A 19,361-nucleotide genomic window follows, 5' to 3' on the forward strand; every position below is an offset into this window, starting at 1 on the left:
CAGTTGGAGTAAAGGTTTGTATAGTACTATTGAAAAGGAGAACAACAGAGTGAGCCAATATTTATTACTTAGAATATGTTATCAGATTTGTATCACATTACTGTTTCTGATGCTCACAGTGCATAAATTGGCCAATGCATTTCTCTCTTCTTACACTATGTAGCAACCAAAATGGAAAAGCGGGATTGTGTTGGCATGTGGCCTAATGGATAAGGCAGTGGTCTAGTGATCTGAAAGTCACTGTTTCGAGCCTCAGCTGAGGCAGCGTGTTGTGTCCTTGAGCAAGGCACTTAAACAACACGTTGCTCTGCGACATCATCGGTGCCAAGCTGCTTGGGTCCTAGTGCCCTTCCCTTGGACAACATCAGTGGCATGGAGAGGGGAAAGCTTGCAGCCTGGGGCTCCCATACCACCCTGCCCTGGCCTGTGCCCTGGAAACCTTCCAAGGCGCAAATCCATGGTCTCACGAGACTAACAGATGCCTATTATTATTAACCACTGCAAGCAAGTTAATGGAGCAGTGCAAGAGAATTGCTGTTAAAGAACTTACATTGTGTACCCTCCTATTATCCTGTTCATAGTTTCACAAAAACCTTATTGAATTGACTATAATATGAGGCCAAAACCAGATCTCTTCATAGAAGAAATTAACAGTGTGCTTTTCATGACCTCTGGATGCCACAGAGCTTGTAACATCAAATAAAATATTTTAATCAAATATAGGCACTATAGAAGTGGAACAACAAATGTCCAGTCAGCAAGATCTGACATGTAACATTGAGCCAAATGCACAAATAACCCTTTTTGTTTCCCTGCAGTGCCTATGACCATGCCTCCACAGAGGAATCTGATGATCAGAGAGAACAGAACTGTTCTGACATGGAAAGGGCTTCATTGCTCCAAGACGAGGCAAACAGGTTTGCCCATCTGAAATGTTTGTAGAGAGAAAGGTTTTAATAATGGGACAGAGCTAAACAATACAAAAGATTTCAATAATGGACCCAAGATGGCTATTATTTTCTGGTTCCAGGCACAAGCTAAACCTACTAGGATAAATACCTTATCAGATTAATTATGTTGCATCCTTTCACAACAACATTGATTTATAATCCATTTTTAAGGTACTAAATGTGTATCAAGAAAATGGAAATGGTATCAAACAGTATATTTGGTCATAATGGAGGACAGGAAGTCATAATATCAGGTAACAGTAAGTTAGGTCAAGCTGTAGGATTTAAGGACCATCTTAAAGGAGAAGAGGGAAATAGAGAGGTAGTGATTCATTTATGAGATTCCAAAGTTCAAGACCTAGACAGCTGGTAGTATAGATGCCATTGGTGGAATGATTATTAGAAGGGATGGGCAAATGACTACAACGTTGGATGGGCTGAAAATGAATGAGTGGCTGGGAGCTATCAAATGCAGAGTTAGTGAAGAGACATATTATGGCAAGAAGATTAAAACTGAGGTGGTGAAGATCAATCAGTGAATAGCAACTGGGACAGCAGCCCTTGTTCAGAGTTAGGATTGGAGCAGCTCTGGAGAGCTCTGACTGATCTGTAATTTATGGAGAGTTGAAATGGGTGATTGTGTCATTTCATCCATATAGGCTAAGAAAGAATAGATCTCAATCTTATTTAAGTGCGGCAGTCAGGATTGGTGTCTGTTAAAGAGAAGAGCCAAGTCTCATTTTCAAAGCAAGTCTTACTTTGGAGTAGCAAGAGCGAGATCTGTGCATGAGTGAGAGCCATTGTTGGAGTGGGGAATCGAAGCTTTGGCCCAGGAAGCTTCAGCCAGAAGAGGTGAAGGCCATTCTGGATTGGTCATTGTGACTGTGTGCCAAGTGGAGTTGTCTCAGATCTGAGGCTTCAGCAAGGATGCATAGATGGGTAGCAAGTAAAAACAGGTAAGAAATTTTCAATATATATAATGATAGTTTTATATAACTAAAAAGAGACCAAATTACAACAAAGTAAATAAAATAGGGATGTGATATAGCTGAATGGTGTAGGAGCTGATGGACCCCATTGCGGTTCCTCGTGGCTACATCTGCTGCAAAAGTTGGCTGCTCGAGCAAGTCAGACTCAAAGCTGACCACTTGAAATCTGAGCTTCAAACGCAGTGATGCATCTGAGAGGGGCAGAGTTACCCGGACACTGTATTCCAGGAAGCAGCCAAATCCATTAGTTTAACTAATTCAAATTCAGTCTGTGGCCAGGGACAAGAGGGGGTGACTGTGAGTGAGGCAGGTAGGGGGATCCCAGATGTAGCGTTGAAGGTGTCACAAGGATCGATTGTCCTGAAGGCTGTGTGGTCTGTCTGATTCCTGGGATCGAGACACCTCATCTGACCTACAAAGAACTTTGAAGTGGGAGGGAAAAGATCCTGTTGTCGTGGTCCATGTTGGTACCAACAACACAGGAACAACAAGGAAAACGGATCTGCTGAGGGAATTTCTGCTGAAGTGAATCACATAACTAGGGCTGCGGATAGTGCTTCTAAGTAAATAGTAAGGAGGTGGGTTCAACAGTGTGAAAAAGTGAGGATAAAGTAAAAGGGAAGGAGAGTTCAGGAAAGGTTACAAGAGTCTCCAGAATAAATAAAAAGACAAAATGTTAAGAAAAGTATAAGAATTTAATTTCCAGTAATCTGGAGATGATATGAAAATGTGCTGAATACAGTACTGAAGGTGTTATATTTGAATGCAAACATTAGATGGAATAAAGTAAATGATCTTGGAGCACAGTTAGAACTTAGCAAATGCGACATTGTGGGCATCGTGGCTGAAAGAAGGTTACAATTGGGATGCACGTCGTATTGAAAAGACAGGCTAAAAGTGGCGGGGTGGCTCTATTGGTAAAAAATGAAAGTGTCGTAAGAAGTAAAATGCTGGAGGAACTCAGCAGGTCGACAGCATCTGTTTAAATGTACAAACAGTTGGAGCTTTGGGCCGATAATCTTCACCGGAAAGGAAGGGGGAAGAAGCCAGAGTAAGAAGGTGAAGGGAGGGGAAGGAGCACAAGCTAGAAGGAGATAGGTAAAGCCAGGTGGGTGGGAGAGCAGGATGAAGTAAGAAGATAGGAGGTGATAGGAGGAAAAGGTAAAGTGCTGGAGAAGAAGGAATCTGATTGGAGGGGTTAGTGGACCATGGGAGAAAGAGAAGGAGGAGGGTCACCAGGAGGTGTTATACAGGTAAGAAGAAGAGGTAAGAGGTGGGCCAAAGTGAGGAATTAAAGAAGGCAGAGGTAAGAGGTAACAATTACCAGAGGCTGGAGAAATCGATGTTCATGCCATCAAGCTGGAGGCTGTACAGATAGAATATGAAGTGTTGCTCCTCTAACCTGAGAGTGGCCTCATTGTGACAGAAGGGGAGGCCATGGACTAACATGTCGGAATAGAAATAGGGATTGGAATTAAAATTGTCAGCCACCAAGAAATCCTGTTTTTAGTGGATGGAACAAAGGTGCTTGACAAAGTGGCCTCCAATCTACATCAGATGTAGAATCCTTGTGGGTACAGTTAAGAAAATACAAGGGTAAAAAACCACAAAGGGAATTAGTGGTCAGGACTTGGGATACGTATTACAATGGGAGATACCAAAGGCATGTAAAAAGGGCAATGTTGCAATAACCACGGGGTTTTCAATATGCAGATAGATTGGGAAAATCAAGTTGGTGCTGGATCCCAAGAGAAAGAGTTGCCTTTTTAGGACAGCTTGTGGGTGAGACCACTAGGGAAAAAGGTTGGGTGTTTTGTGGTGAACCAGATTTGATTAGGGAGCTTAAGGTAAAAGAACCGTCAGGATGCAGTGATCATAATATGATATAATTCACCCTGCAGTTTGAGAGCAAGAAGGTATAATCAGATGTGTTGGTATTACAGAGTGAAGTAAAAGGAACTATGGATACATGAGAAAGGAAGTGGCTGAAGTTAATTGGAAGGGGACTCTAGCAGGGATGACTCCAGCAATGCCCGGAGTTTCTGGAAGTAATTTGGAAGGTGCAGGCTAGGTTCATCGCAAAGAAGAAGTATTCTGAAGGGAAGAGGAGGCAAACGTGGCTAACAAGGGAAGTCATAGACAGCATAAAAGCAAAAGAGAGTGAGCACAATACAGCAAAAATTAGTGTGAAGCTAGAGGATTGGGAAACTTTAAAATCTAACAGAAGGCAACTAAAAATTAGTTTAGACAGAAAAGATGAAATACAAAGGTATCCCTTTCATTGCGGGAATTTTCAACCAGGCCAGTTTGAAGAAGTCTCTGAACTATCACCTGGGGAACTAGAGGAGCCAACGCACTTGTCCACTGTTATACAACCATCACAGATACTTACTGTGCCAACCAGCTGGCAGGAGTGTTCAAAAAATCTTCCACCTCTCACTGTTGGAGTCAGAGGTTCCCACCTGCCTCAAAAGGGCGACAATCATACCAGAGCCTAAGAAGAGCAGGGTGAGCTGCCTCAACAACTATCACCCATTTGCCCTCACATCTACTGTGATAAAGTGCTTTGAAAGGTTGGTCATGACTAGAATCAACTCTTGTCTAAACAGAGACATGGACCCGCTGCAGTTTGCCACTCGGAACAATAGGTCTACAGCAGATGGAATCTTACTGGCTCTCCACTCAGCCTTGCATTACCTGGACAGTAGTAATAACTATGTCAGGCTGCAGTTTATTGATTACAGCTCAGTGTTCAACACAGTTCTAATCAATGAGATCCAAAATCTGGGCCTCAGTACCTCTCTCTGCAACTGGATCCTTGGCTTCCTCATTGGGAGGCAACTTTCTGTGCAGATTAGAATTAACAATTCCTCACTGACCATCAGCACTGGCGCACCTCAAGAATGCGTGCTTAGCCTACTGCTCTCTCTACACCCATGGCTATATGGCTACGCACAGCTCAAATGCAATTTATAATTTGCCTATAACACAGCTATTGGTAGAAGAATTTCAGGTGGTGATGAGGAGGCACACAGGAGTAAGGTAGATGAGCTGGTTGAGTGTTGTCACAACAACAACCTTGCACTCAGTGTTAGGAAGGATTTGATAATGGACTTCAGGAAGGGAAAATTCAGGGACACACTCACCAGTCCTCATCAAAGAACAAGCAGTGGAAAGGATGACCAGAACCTTCAAGTTCCTGGGTGTCAAAATTTCTACCGATCCATCGTGGGCCCATCATGGTAATGTAATTACAAAGAAGGCATGACAGTGGCTATATTTCATTTGGAGTTTGAGGAGCCTTGGTATGTCACTAAAGATGTCGCAGATTTCTAGATGTACTATAAAGAGCCTTCTAACTGGTTGAATCACTATCTGTCATGGAGGGGCCACTGCTTAGGATTGGAAAAAAAAGACTGCAGAATCTCAGTCAGCTCCAGCATAAGCTCTAGCCTCCCCAGCATCGAGGACACATTTAAAGGCCTTTTCTACTCCGTCATCAGATTGCTGATGGACAATGAACCCATGAACACCACCTCAGTATTTTTTTAATTTTTTTCACTACTTACTTAACTATTTCTATATAATTAATATTGGAATTCTTTGAGGAAGTAACATGCTGACTAGACAAAGTTAAGTCAGTGGGTGTTGTTTACTTAGATTTTCAGAATGCTTTTGGCAAAAATTCTGTGCACAAAACAAGACAGAAGTCCATGGTATTACAGAAAAGGTACTAGTGTGGTTAGAAGATTGGCTGATTGGCAGGAGGCAAAGAGTGGGGGAGACGGGACGTTTTCTGGACGGTTGGTGTGATTACTGCAGGAGTCAGCATTCGGACTGCTTCCTTAAATGTTATATATCAATGATCTGGTGTCTGATAGAATTGTTGGTTTTGTGGCCAAGTCTGTGGTTGATACAAAGATACATGGGGGGGGTGGGGGGCAGGCAGTTTTGAGGAAGCAAGAGACTGCATAAGGACTTGGACAAATTAGGAAGATGGGCAAATAAATGGCCGATGGAATACAGCATATGAAACTGTATGGTCATGCATTTTGGTAGAAGGAATAATAATAAAGACTATTTTCTAAACGGGGAGCAAATTCAGAAATCGGAGTTGCAAAAGGATTTGGGAATTCTCGTGCAGGGCTCCTTAATGGTGCTAAGGAAGGCAAATGTGATGTTAGCATTCATTTTGAGAGGACTAGAGTATAAAAGCAAGGACATAATGTTGAGGCTTTATAACACATTGGTTGACTGAACTTGGGGTATTGTGAGCAGTTTTGAGGCCCTTAGCTCAAAGTAAATGTTAAATAATGTGCTGGCATTGGAGAGGGTCCACACAAGGTTCTGTGGCTGCAGGTTAAGAATGCAGATAGATGGCTCCTCTTGAAAAGAGAGGAAGAAGCATAGAACTCACAGATCTATGATTCCAGAAATTAAAGCGGTAATGGAGGACCGTTAAATGGCTTTGGACCTGTACTCACTGAAGTGTCAAAGAATGAATGCGGGATCTCTATCGAATATTGAAAGGTCTAGGTAGAGTGGACATACTACTTTAGAGGATGCTTCCTATAGTGGTTGAATCTAGGACCAGAGGGCACAGCCTCGTCTGTGGAATTCAATGTCGCAGACATATGTGGAGGCCTAGTCATATTTAAAGGGAGATTGATAAGTTCTTGATTACTAAATATATCAAAGGTTATAGGGAGAAGGTAGGAGAATGGGGTTGAGAGGGATAATAAATCAGCCATGGTGGGATGGTGGAACAGACTCTAATAGGCTAGAAGTCTTAATTCTGTTCCTATGTTCATGTGTGTAACTCAGTATCATTCTATACCTGTAAGCTAATCATACAATCAATAATATCTACAATGTGCATGTGCTGTTGACTTCCTCAGGAAGTGACTATAAATTTGACCTGGCAAAGCAGCCATCTTTATTTGTTCATATTTAAGTGTATGATGACGATATTTTTAATTCTCTTGATCAATCCTTAACATCATTATAAGATCTGTCACACAGGAATGCAATGCAGTGAACTATAGTACACACATATTAAGATTTCCTTACGGCCATTCCAATTCCAATTACACCATAATTTTACCACAAATGCACTGGAGATCCCTCTCTTTAATTCTCAGCTTTAAGCTGTTCCCAAGTTGCATAAATTAAAAAAACTGAAAACTACAGATGCTGGAAACCTGAGAGAGAACCGGAAACCAGGAAAAGTCAGGTGGCTAGTCAATGGTTGGGGAAGCGGTGTTAACAGTTCGGGTTGGGGACCCTTCATCAGAAGTGGGAAAGGGAGAAGAAAAGTTGAAAAGAAGGTGGCAGGAGGAATGATTAGGACAAAGAGGGTATCTGTGACATGACAAGACTAGGTCAGGGAGGTTAATGGGTCTTTTAGATCATGGTTTTGCTTTATGATATTCATTGTTGCAGATGGTATGAAAAGATCACTTGTAGCCAAACATATCTTGGGAACCCTAATTAAGTGCTGAAACTAGCCCTAGTTCATTTCACTCATTTTTAAAATGTAACAATTTGTTCTTGTGTCACTTGACAGCAGTGAAAAGAACAGAAAAAGACTTTGCCAAGGAAACCAACAGTGGGAGTTTATCATACGAAGATGGAAGAAGTTCTGGGGTGCTCCTGTAACTGTATTTTTGGGGAATGTGCTGCTGTATTTTGCATTCCTGTCACTTTTCGCCTATGTTTTGCTGGTAGACTTCCAGCCCCCACCACCTGTTGGTCCCTCAATGGCAGAGATAACACTCTATTTTTGGGTTTTCACCTTGGCTCTGGAAGAGCTTAGGCAGGTGAGGAAAGCAGATATCTTTTAATTGCTTTGTCATCTGTCTGTGGGATGGGGTTGTAGATGGGTACGGGTGGAAGCAGAACAAGGAAAAGAGGCGTGGCTGAAGATCACTTGATGTAGTATGTAGGGCTGTTGATATTGATAAGAAAGGGGAAATTTTGGAAGTGATACCCTGTAACAAGAACAAAACTCCTGCTTTCTCTGAAAATAAAACATATTTTGAGCAGGAGATGCTGTTAAGTTGTGGAGTTGAGGGCTCATGATGGTGCCTGGGTGGGGTAGGAATTCACCTCTGATCCCATATGTGCCCACCTGATGATGTGAGAGACATCTCTCATCTTAGAAATGTCTGTAAGTAAAAGTGTGGCAATTCTTTAGAATCAAAATCAGGTTCAATATCACCAGCATATGTTATGAAATTTGTTAACTTTACAGCAGCAGTACAGTGCAATACATAATAGCAGAGAAAAAAAAGTGTGTGTGTATAATAGTTAAATAAATAGTGTAAAAATACAAATAGAAGAGTACTGAAGTAGTGTTCATAGATTTAATGTCCTTTAACAGAAAAAAACCCTAAAGTGGAAATGCCCCTAAGTTATCTCTGTTTGGAATAAAAGCTGTAATTTTCATCAGATGCATGTTGGCAATTAGTCTCCAAGTGTTCAGAGCAAAGGAAACTGATCCCTAGTAAACTGAAGCTTTAGCTTTCAGAGTGGACTGTGCCAATTCCTTCATTTCTATAATGTCACCAAATCTGCTTAGACACTGTCTCATCCAGCATCCTAGCACATCATCAATGGGTCATAAAGGTTCTCCCTGAGTCGCGAACACCTGACTAATGTACATCCTGTACATATGACTGAACGTTAGTGAGACATGAATTTGCTGGCTGCTGGAGGCATCTTCTGCCAGGCAGGAACAGGGCATTTCTGTTCACAGTTGCCCTGAGCCTCCACAGTCACGAGCTGAGACGAGCCACCCACTGAGCAGATGACTCACTCACTGAATCAGAGACCCAGGCTCTTCCTGTGCTTTCCCAAACTCCCATCACAACCGTTTCTTTGATCCTCTCTCACACACCGTTGCTGGATTTCAACTTACAAACTGTTCGGGTTACGGACATAAACATGAGATTCTGCCCATGCTGGAAATCTCGAGCAACAGGCAAACTGCTGGAGGTACTGAACAGGTCAGGCAGCATCTATGGATGGGAAGAAACAGTCAACGTTTTGGGCAGAGTCCTGGTGAAGGGTCTCAGCCCAAAATGTTGACTGTTCTTTCCCCTCCATGGATGCCCCCTGACTTGCTGAGTTCCTCCAGCATTTTGTGTGGGTTACAAACAGTTCTCTGGAATGGAACCCGTCATAATTGGGGTACTTTGAAACTACCCTACCACCTCATTCGCATTCCTGGTGTCAACAAGATGTGACCAAAGATCAGGCAGTAGCTAAGAATCATAGAAATCAATATAATTTTAATATGTGATAATGGACAATATTAAAACTCCCAAATAACTAATATAAAGTGAATAAATTCCACTGTAAATGGTCACAGGGGTGGCACAGTTAATAGAACTGCTGCCTGACATCTCCAGTGACGCAGGTTCAATCCTGACCTCCAGCGCTGTCAGTGTGGAGTTTGCACGTTCTTCCTGTGACATCATGGGTTTCTTATGGGTGCTCCAATTCCCCCCAAAATCACCAGGACATACAGATTGTTACATTACTAGCCACTGTGCAGTTCGCTTGTGTTCAGGTAAGTGGTGTCATCAGGGTAGAGTATACAGAATTGCAAGAATAGTTTCCAACAGTAATTAGGGGAGAAATGGCATCGTTCGGTAAGCTGTCATAGACTTGATGGGCTGAACAGCCTCATTCAGTGTCGTAAGAATTAATGGAAATGAAATCCATGCTGATTTGCACACTGTGCTATTGTTGTTTGTTTTATTTATGTGGAGAAATGATGCTAATGAATTCAGTCAGACAGCACATCCAGCCCAAGAAAAAACAGCTGCCATACCTAGACTGGCCATGAGATGGAGGTAGCTGCTTGTTTGTAATGGTGGATGAAAGTTCAAAGCACCATTGAGCTATTTGGCAAGAGTGGGGAAATTGGGACATTCCAGCACCACTCAACTATACATGTTCTTTGTGCAATCCTTAATCAATTCATACTCATTAATTTTCCCATGATTTGTTACTGTTTTCAAAGCTGTTTTCATTGATGTACTAGGTAAAATCTTGTACTCACCACCTGTCCTGTAAATGGACTTTAAGTTAACAATGCACAAAATTTAAATATAATCAATGTGGTAACAGCATCCCACTACTTATAGTTAACTGTTCTCTGTCCCCTCCCCAGAGTTTTTTCACTGAAGGAAACACTAACATAGTGAAGAAATTTAAACTCTACGTGGAGGATTCCTGGAATAAGTGTGACATGCTGGCCCTGATATTGTTCATAGTGGCTGTAACGTGCAGGTCAGTACTGGTGTTCCTGAAGTGTCCTCATACCCTTTACTCTTTTCAATAATGATCCCAAACCACTTGCTGAAATCCAGAGGGAAATCAGGATCTGCAGCAGTTTTAATAGAAATGGGAAAATGGACCAATTGTTAAGGACTAGATGACCTCTGTTGTACTGAAAATCTCTCTGTTTAGGTTCCCTCAGGACTCCCCCTTACAGCAAGAGGTTCAAGATTTCTTATAGATAATTAACTTGCATTTAACTGCATTAACCTACCATAGGAACTGTTTGATGAATGGTCAAAATTAGTCAGAATCGGCCAGACTCTGTATAAGCATGTTTCTTTCTTGCTCTCAATCCTAGTGTTCTACTCTAGTGTCCAGCCCAACTTTAGGATGTTCATATCGTCCACTTTGGCTTCCCTCGTTCTCCAGTTTAGTTACTTATGCATCCCTTGGCACCTATTCCCATTCAGAATGCAGCAGGAAAAACGCATGCTGTGTTCTTCTTTCCAAACTCCTTCTGTTCAGGTTCTTGTAGCAGCTCCATGGACATCTTTATGTCTGTTGAGTCTCAAAGTATACTTTGGATAATGGTCAGCTCTGTGACTAAAGCCAGAGCAGCAAGACACATCACTGTTGCACATTGAAAGCAGTAAGATACTTGCAGACACAGAGGCTGTAGAGACTGGAATCCACAAGACTGTAGAATGAAAGATGGGTGTTATTTAACAGCTAGGATGGACATATTGATCTGACTAGCCTGCTTGTGCTGTAACGTCAATGATTCTCTGCAAGTTTCCATGATGCCATGAATCAGAATCAGGTTTAATATCACCAGCATATGTTGTGATATTTGTTAACAGCGACAATACATGACAAGCATAGAAAAATAAATAAATTACAGGAAGTATATAATTGTGTACGTTAAATTGTTAAATTAAAAATAGTACAAAAACAGAAATAATTTTTAAAAAGTAAGGTAAAGCCCATTAAGAAATCAGATGGCAGAGGGGTAGAAGGTGTTCCTGAATCACTGAGTATATGCCTTCAGACTTCTATACTTCCTTCCTGACAATGAGAAGAGGGCATGTCCTGGGTGATGGAGGATCTTAATAATGAATGCCACCTTTCTTAGGTACTGCTCCTTGAAAATATCTTGGATACTGTGGAGGCTAGTACCCATGATGGAGCTGACTATTTTTACAACTATGATTTGTTCTAATTAACAGGTTCCTAGTGGATGGAAGTTAATTTGAGATTGAATGTTTGTTTAAATTCTTCTTATGATGACATGAAGTCATAAATTACTGTGTTGTATACTGTCCTATAGTCTCAACTTTCAACAAACAATACAGAACTTCAGCAAAACTGTACAGGAAAGCTCGGAGGTCAAGCAAACTTAAAATGCACTTATATGGTGGGCCATGCAGACTCATCATTGCCTGGTCCTGTAGATCTCTGAATCTTTGTGTATCTGTGCTCTTCTAACGAGGAATGTGTTCCGTTCCATTACAGAATGCTCTCTTTCACATATGATGCTGGCCGCACAACCCTTTGCCTGGACTTTATGGTGTTTGCTCTCAGATTGATTCACATCTTTGCCATTAATAAGCAGCTGGGGCCAAAGATCATTATTGTGGAACGAATGGTAGGTGTCTTTGTGAGCAATGACATAATTTATAATCTGAGTTCATATGTCAGCATATGTCAGATAATGCTATAATTAGACTAAATTCCTACAATAGTGCATTGAATAACTTCTGCAAAATGCCCAAGAGAGTTCTCGGCTTGTTCCTCATCCAATGATCAGATGATGTTGTGAGATAATACGTGTGTAAATTGTTGATGAAAGGACTTGGTTGCTAGCCTCACCCAATCGCCTTCAAGTTCAATGGAACCCCAGCACTCCTTTCTCAGCCACATTTGTGTAGAAACATACCCAACCGTTGAACTCAGTTCCTTAAGGGGAATAGAAAGTGTAAAACAAATGGTGAGAATGTGAAGTTTTGCCGAACTTTCATGGTTTAAGTTTCCTTTACGTGGAACCCAAGGATAGCAAGACCTGCCAGGTGTTGCTAACTATTGCATCAGCGGTGGATATGCATCAACTATCTTGGACTCTGATCAGTGTACCTAGAAGCTGCAGTCCAGTCAGGGTCTATATTTGCCCTGACTGAGGAGGTGAAATTAGCAAAAGCAAATGGAGTTTTCCTCTCACAGCTCTAATAGATGGATGTAAATGCAAGTGGAGGCAATCATTAGCTGATGTATTGGACCAATCCTCTTCTGGAGGTGATGATACTTGCCTGTAACTTTATAACAACGTCATTTTTGAAATCTCATTCACAAGATGAGTACATAATGGGCAAGGCTCATTCCTAACTGCCATTGATAAGATGGTGTTGAGCTGCCTTCTTGAATCACTACAGTCATTCACAGGGTATCAAGTATTATATGATCGGGGTGGGGTGGCAGTCCCATGCATCAGCTGTGTTGCCCCCTCCACTTGAGAGAGGTTCTGAGTGGCAAGATGTTTGCACAGAAACCCTGGTGAACTGCAGATTGTACACACTATGTCCGTGGAATACTGACAGTGAACATTTAAAGTGATGGAAGGAATGCCCACGGTTGGGATGCTTTGTCTTGAATTATCGCGGTGATGTATTGAGTACCATCTTCAAGCTGAAGTTTTATCGTCCAAACCCATGAATAGAGCCCAGTGAAACAACATTCTTCTGAGGCCAAGGTGCAAAACACAGCACCAACAGTCACACACAGCAGAAGGCACGTGTAGCACATAGTATTATTCTGGACAAGTGGAGAATATTTGTGAGTTTACTGAGAGTACTGATAGTGGATGACTTCATGGAATCGGAAGGTGCGATGAATTCATCCCCTGCCCTGCTCTTAGTTCCTGTTACTCTTTAGTCATTGCCTTAATAGTATCGTGCATGAGAGTAAAGACTACTTTGTTTTTGGAAAAGTTCCAAATGGAACTTAACACACTGCTTTATTCAATGACCAATCTTGCTCCTGCCTTTAATGATAGAGGGAAGGTCATCAGTAGAACAGCTGAAGCTGGTTGGGCCAAGGACGGTTCCCTGAGCAACCCTTATTGTTGCAACCTGCTGCTGAAATGATTACAGGCCAACAACTACAAACATTCTCCTTTGTGCAAAGTAAAGATTCTGCTGGATGGCTTCTGTGAGTGCCATTGACATTAGTTTTATGAGGGACTTATGAATGTCTCACACAGCATTGCTGCCTTGTCATTCATTTTTAATCTTTTTTTATTGATTTAAAAAAAAATATATAAAGACAAATACAAATCAGAGAAGTTATATCAAATACATATTCCAATAAAAGTACAAACAAAAAAGGAGTGTACACTGTCAAAATCATATATAGTATAATATTAAGCTAATATATAAAAGGAACCACAACTCCTCTTAACAATTCAAGAAAAAAAAGGCTAAAAATTTTCATTGCCTTGTCATTAAGACCTGTGGCTCCAACAGGTGACTCCTCACCTATGGAACTCATCTCTTGTCTATGTTAGACCAGGGCTGGGGTGAAGGCTCAGGCTATCCGGACCTAATAGAAATAAGACTCAGCATTGGCAGCAACAATGACAGCACCTCCATCACTTCAGATTATTGAGAATAGACTGATGGATGGTAATTGGCCAGAATGGATTTGTCCCTTTTTTAAGAACTGGATGCTCTTTGTAACATCACTAAGGACTGTTCTTCTTATCAGTGCTTTCACCAGTTCTTCGCCCCAGTGTGTGTGACTGTCCTTACTGACAGCCAATTCAACTTTTACTCATCACAGCGGTGCACAATCATCTTCAGGTTTCTACCCCTCAACCATCAGGCTCTTGAATAAAAGGGGATAACTACACTCACTTTTCCTATTATTGAAATGTTCCCGCAACCAATCATTTCACTTCAAAGGACTCCTTATCTCATTATCTCATGTTTTCATTATTTGTTTATATTTGCATTTGTTCAGTTTGTTGTCATCTGCACTCTGGTTGATCTTTCATTGAATCTGTTATAGTTACTGTTGTCCTACCCCCACAGGAAAGTGAATCTCACGGTGGTATATGGTGACATACATGTACTTTGATAATAAATTTACTTTGAAGTTTGAGATGCACCTTCCATATTAATCACTGCCTTGCGGCCTGCAGCTGGAACACGATTTGTTTATTTCCCCCCACTCATCAGTCAGGGGCAGTGTGCTCTGTATCATGTGCTTGTAATCTTTGCTGAGCTTAGTGAATTCAGCAATGACTGTGAATGAATACTGTCTTCTATATCTGAGAGATTTAGACAGGCCTATATAAGCCTGTAGGTAAATGACAATGTCCATAGTGTCTTCCTACTTCACAAAGTTTACATTGTTTACTTGCTGGATGTTTATGGTGTTGTGGTTTGAGTAGGGGCAATTGATGTCTGACTCCCTTTCTCCATCTCTACCATCAGATGAAAGATGTCTTCTTCTTCCTCTTTTTCCTGAGCGTTTGGCTTGTTGCCTATGGGGTGGCCACTCAAGCACTGCTACACCCCAACGAGACCCGGGTGGACTGGATCTTTAGGAACGTTCTCTACAGACCTTACCTTCAGATATTTGGCCAGATCCCACTGGACGAAATAGATGGTATGTGGTTTGAATTCTACTTGCTTCAGCTAACAAAGCCTAAGTGAACTTAGTAGTATCTTTCAGAACAGAATTGGGCACAAAATACTATTGGTGGAGTGGCAAGGGAAGAAGACTGGCTGGATCACTCTTTCTCAGAAATAACCCCAGATGTTGAAGGCAAGACTGGTCATAAAGAATCTTTTCTGAATTGGGATTAAGGCATAAAGTGTATGCTGAGTAGCAGAAATGATTCTTACAACTGAAAGTGCTGGTCTAGAAATTGATCCTGACCTGAAAGTGTATTAAGCCAGCCATGTGCACATTTTGTAGGTAGGTCCCACTGTAGCATTCTCTATTGCATATATGGCACTCAAGGTATTGTATCCCATAGCTGAGTCCTGCACACGCAATGCATGTTAAGGTTATACTTGCCACATAGGGAGAATATCAAAGATTAGATAGATTGACTCATGGATGAGAGGAATTGTCCTGAGATTAAGCAGGCTGGACCTTTATTCTATTGAGTTTGGAAATATAAATTGAAAAGTATAAGATTCTTCAGGGTTTTCTAGGATACAGAAATGGATAATGTTTCCTGATTGGCATGTCTAGAACAAGGGATCATTGTTTTAAAATTCAGGAAAATCGATTTTGAACTTTGGCATTCTCTCTCCAGGAGGGTTTAAAGGATCATTACAGATAGATTTGTGGATTTTAAGGAGATTGTGGGATGTGAAATTAGTGCAGGGAAGTGACAAGTGGGTAAAAGATCAGCCTTGATGTTAATGAATGTTGGAAAAAATGGCCAACCAGCCTGCTACTGGAGGTGGGACAAAAGGTTGTGGGTCACAGATTGGTGGAAGTTCTTCAGAGAGATCTAGGTTGCGGACAGTGCCCCTTTGGCTGGGAGGGAGCGTGATGATAGGGAATGAGGGAAGGAGTGGAAAATCTGGGAGGCTGAGGAAGTGATTAGACTGGTCAGAAGCTGATGTATGGCAATGCGGCTCCATCAGTGTTAGACTCAATAAATAAGTAATGATCAACCTGCAGGAGCTATCATGCACAGCTCAGCATAGTCTCAGATTGGGTTAGTCTCCTTTATCAGCAACAGAATTAGTTCTAAGGAGACACAAAAGACTGCAGATGCATAAATCTGGAGCAACAAACAATCTGCTGGAGGTACTCAGCAGCTCGATGGGCATGTGTGTGTGGGGGGTGAGGAGAGTGTTGAGGGTGAGAGGAAAGGAATTGTCAATGTTTTGTGGAGGTTGTCTGCTGAATAGAAGGACCGTGCTGCTTGTGGGTCCTGCTCATTCTAATTTTATACTAATGCTTGACTTCCATCTGGCTCAGTTGGTCAACACATTACAGAAACAGACAACTTAGATCAAGGGTAGAAAGTTGACAACTGCAGTTTAGGTTTTTTAGGCACACACAAATGGTTTCATGAATCAACAAATTTTCAAACCACCAGGTTTCATTTTCTAACCTATGTAGTTAAAGTACACCCTTTCTTTATTGAATAACCTCACAAGAAAATTAATCTCAGTTTTATATGGTGACATATATGTACTTTAATAATAATAATAAATTTACGTTGAACTTTGAAAAGATTTTCAATTATCTATGTCAGCATCAAATTTAAGGTGCCTCTCTTTTAATCAACTTCATTTTCTGTTTCGGGCGTCAGCACTAAGAATGTGTTCTTTGTAATTTTAGAAATTCGGATGGTTAATCGATCATGCTTTGACAACGAAGGCAACATAACTATGGGAGCTAACTTGCCCCACTGCATTAATCGCTATGCAAATTGGCTAGTCATCATGCTTCTGGTCATCTTCCTGCTGGTCACAAATGTATTGCTGTTGAATCTGCTGATCGCGATGTTCAGGTAGCATAACATCTGCTTCAGGGATTTTGAGATCTCCTCCTGTTCTGGTTCTGTAGCTTTGGATGATTTGGTGCACATCTCTGTAGATTAACACCTATCACAGTGAAATGATAATGCACTACTGTAAATGCACGCTGGCTTTTGAAGTCACGAAGTAAACACCAGCAGGTTCCAATGGCATTTTAATCTTTCCCAAAAATAGTGAAAGGTTACCCAACAGATTAACGTTGTTCATTTAAAACCACCTATTTTTTATTCAACCAAATCTTACCTTCTCAATTTAGTATCTTATTCAGCAGTGTGCACTTTGTCTTCAAGCTCAATGCTGCTGGTGATCCAACTCCTTCCAGTAATGTAATATGATAGGTGCACAGATCCTGGCATATAAAGCTTCAGAGCAAAACCATTAGGCTAAACATTTGACACAAGAAATTCTGCAGACACTAGAAAGCTTTATCAACACGTACAAAATGCCAGAGAAACTCAGCAGATCAGGCAACATTTATAAAGTGAAATAAACAGTCGAAGTTTTGGGCAGAGATGATGAAGGGTCTCAGCCTAAAATGTCAACTATTTATTCATTTCCACAGATGCTGCCTGACCTGCTGAGTTCCTCCAGCATTTTGCATGTGTAGCCTAAACATTTTGTGTCATTGAAATGTTAGTGGTTACGCTTTATACTGTTTAATCTTCTACTACTGATGCTGAAAAGCCAATGGGGACATCTGAGTTCTTGTTGAACAACACAAAACACAGTGCATTATAACAACAACACACACAAAATGCTGGTGGAACACAGCAGGCCAGGCAGCATCTATAGGGAGAAGCGCTGTCGACGTTTCGGAAACGTCGACAGCGCTTCTCCCTATAGATGCTGCCTGACCTGCTGTGTTCCACTAGCATTTTGTGTGTGTTGTTGTTTGAATTTCCAGCATCTGCAGATTTCCTCGTGTTTGCTCTTTAAACACAGTGCATTATAATTGATTTGAAACAGGTCTGTTTGATATTAATACTTTATTCATCTGGAATCAGATTCCAGGTTCTGTGCTTCAACAAATGACAATCTACTAACAAAACACAGAAACTTGTAGCTTTGAAAAATGATTTTTGGAATTCTCTATTCATTCAGATTTTCAAGCTGCAAAGAAAAAAGATTTCCTTCCTGTGTAAAGAGAATTATGCAGCTGATGCAAATCAGAGTAATTCGTCCAAAAATATGTAAAGTCAAGATTTCTCTTTATGAATGTTCTTTTCATACAAATACACTTTCAGTGGTACAAAATGATTAAGGTGAAAGAGGTTCAACATAGACTGTACTTTTTTCCATAGATGCTGCCTGGCCTGCTGAATTCCTCCAGCATTTTGTGTGTGTTGCTCAGATTTCCAATATCTGCAGATTTTCTCTTGTTTGGAACATAGAATTTTATCCATTTTTTCAGGATCTGAGTGTTAGTGGCAAAGTCACTGCCAATCCCTAGCTGTCTTTGAGAAGATGTTGCCGACAATTAAGTGGCTAACTAGGTCTTTTCAGAGATCATTTTAGAAGTCAACTATATGGAGTAGGTCTGCAGTCACATATAGGCCAGACTGAATAAGATATCCTATGCTGATGCACATTAGTGAATTAGATGGGTTTTTACCAAATGGTTAGTTGGAGCTATTACAAATTGGCTACTGAATTAATAGAAGAAAACAGTCAATCATCACTTTCTTCTATCACCTTCACCTAGCATGCCAATTACTAGGATGATCTTCCCTGGTCCCATGAGAAAGAATGAGAGTTTGGGTTCTGAAACACTGAGACTAACTAGTACATCTGTAAACTGGGAGGAAGTTAAGGAAGGCAATTCCACTGTTAACTCTGATACACTCAAGAACATTTTAAGGCTTAAACATCCTTAATGGTTTTGTTACTGGAAAACCGGTTTCAGCAAACTGATGATCTAAGACTTAGAATTAACATTACCAGTGAATTTGCAAACCGATGTCAAGTACTCAAATGAGGCACACTTGAACTGAAATTCAAAGCTTCTAAGATATAAACAACAAATACTGGAAATGAAGTGTGAGTCAGGCAACATCTGTCGAGAGTGGAAACAGTTAAAGGTTGGTGGCCCTTCATCGGAAGTGCTTAATCTGCTGAGTGATTTCAGCAGTTCCTGTTTTTATCACAGCACACATTTGATTTTTGGAATCTTTTAAAAAAAAACAATTAAAATTATCTTGGATGTTTGATAGTGTTTGCACATACATAACTAAATGGAAGATTCAGTAGAGACAGAAGATAGACATTTAGGCCCAGTTGATCCTTTTGGATAAAACTTGTGAAATCTCCAGTTTGATGGTGAAGAACTGATTCCTATCGAGGTTTCTTCATCAATAATTGGGAACCTGTGGGCCAGGAAATTACCCCATCTACACCCACTCAAGCAAATGAACAGCCACATATCTGCTAATGTGTGGTAAGTGTGCATCTGAAAAGATGCATTTGCTTGGTTGCCCCATGCAAATGAGATTGTGTCCTGCACACAGCAAACTCCAACAGAAGCCTTCCAGTTTATATAGTTACTGAGAACTGCTGGACCTCATAAATTGAGC

The 19,361-nt window shown here is 41.0% G+C and overlaps 1 protein-coding gene across 2 annotated transcripts in view; it reads left to right on the forward strand.

Annotated features, from left to right (window-relative positions):
- Positions 1-19,361, forward strand: part of trpm5 (transient receptor potential cation channel, subfamily M, member 5) — a 108,533-nt gene that overhangs the window by 67,994 nt on the left and 21,178 nt on the right. For both annotated transcript variants that reach the window (XM_073049211.1, XM_073049210.1), the window contains 6 exons: positions 819-917; positions 7,506-7,758; positions 10,119-10,237; positions 11,741-11,873; positions 14,716-14,890; positions 16,592-16,763. In XM_073049211.1, coding sequence (XP_072905312.1) covers positions 819-917; positions 7,506-7,758; positions 10,119-10,237; positions 11,741-11,873; positions 14,716-14,890; positions 16,592-16,763 — 951 coding nt within the window. The remainder of the gene's footprint in view (positions 1-818; positions 918-7,505; positions 7,759-10,118; positions 10,238-11,740; positions 11,874-14,715; positions 14,891-16,591; positions 16,764-19,361) is intronic.

Source organism: Hemitrygon akajei, chromosome 6 (assembly GCF_048418815.1).
Source record: "Hemitrygon akajei chromosome 6, sHemAka1.3, whole genome shotgun sequence".
NCBI lineage: Eukaryota > Metazoa > Chordata > Chondrichthyes > Myliobatiformes > Dasyatidae > Hemitrygon > Hemitrygon akajei.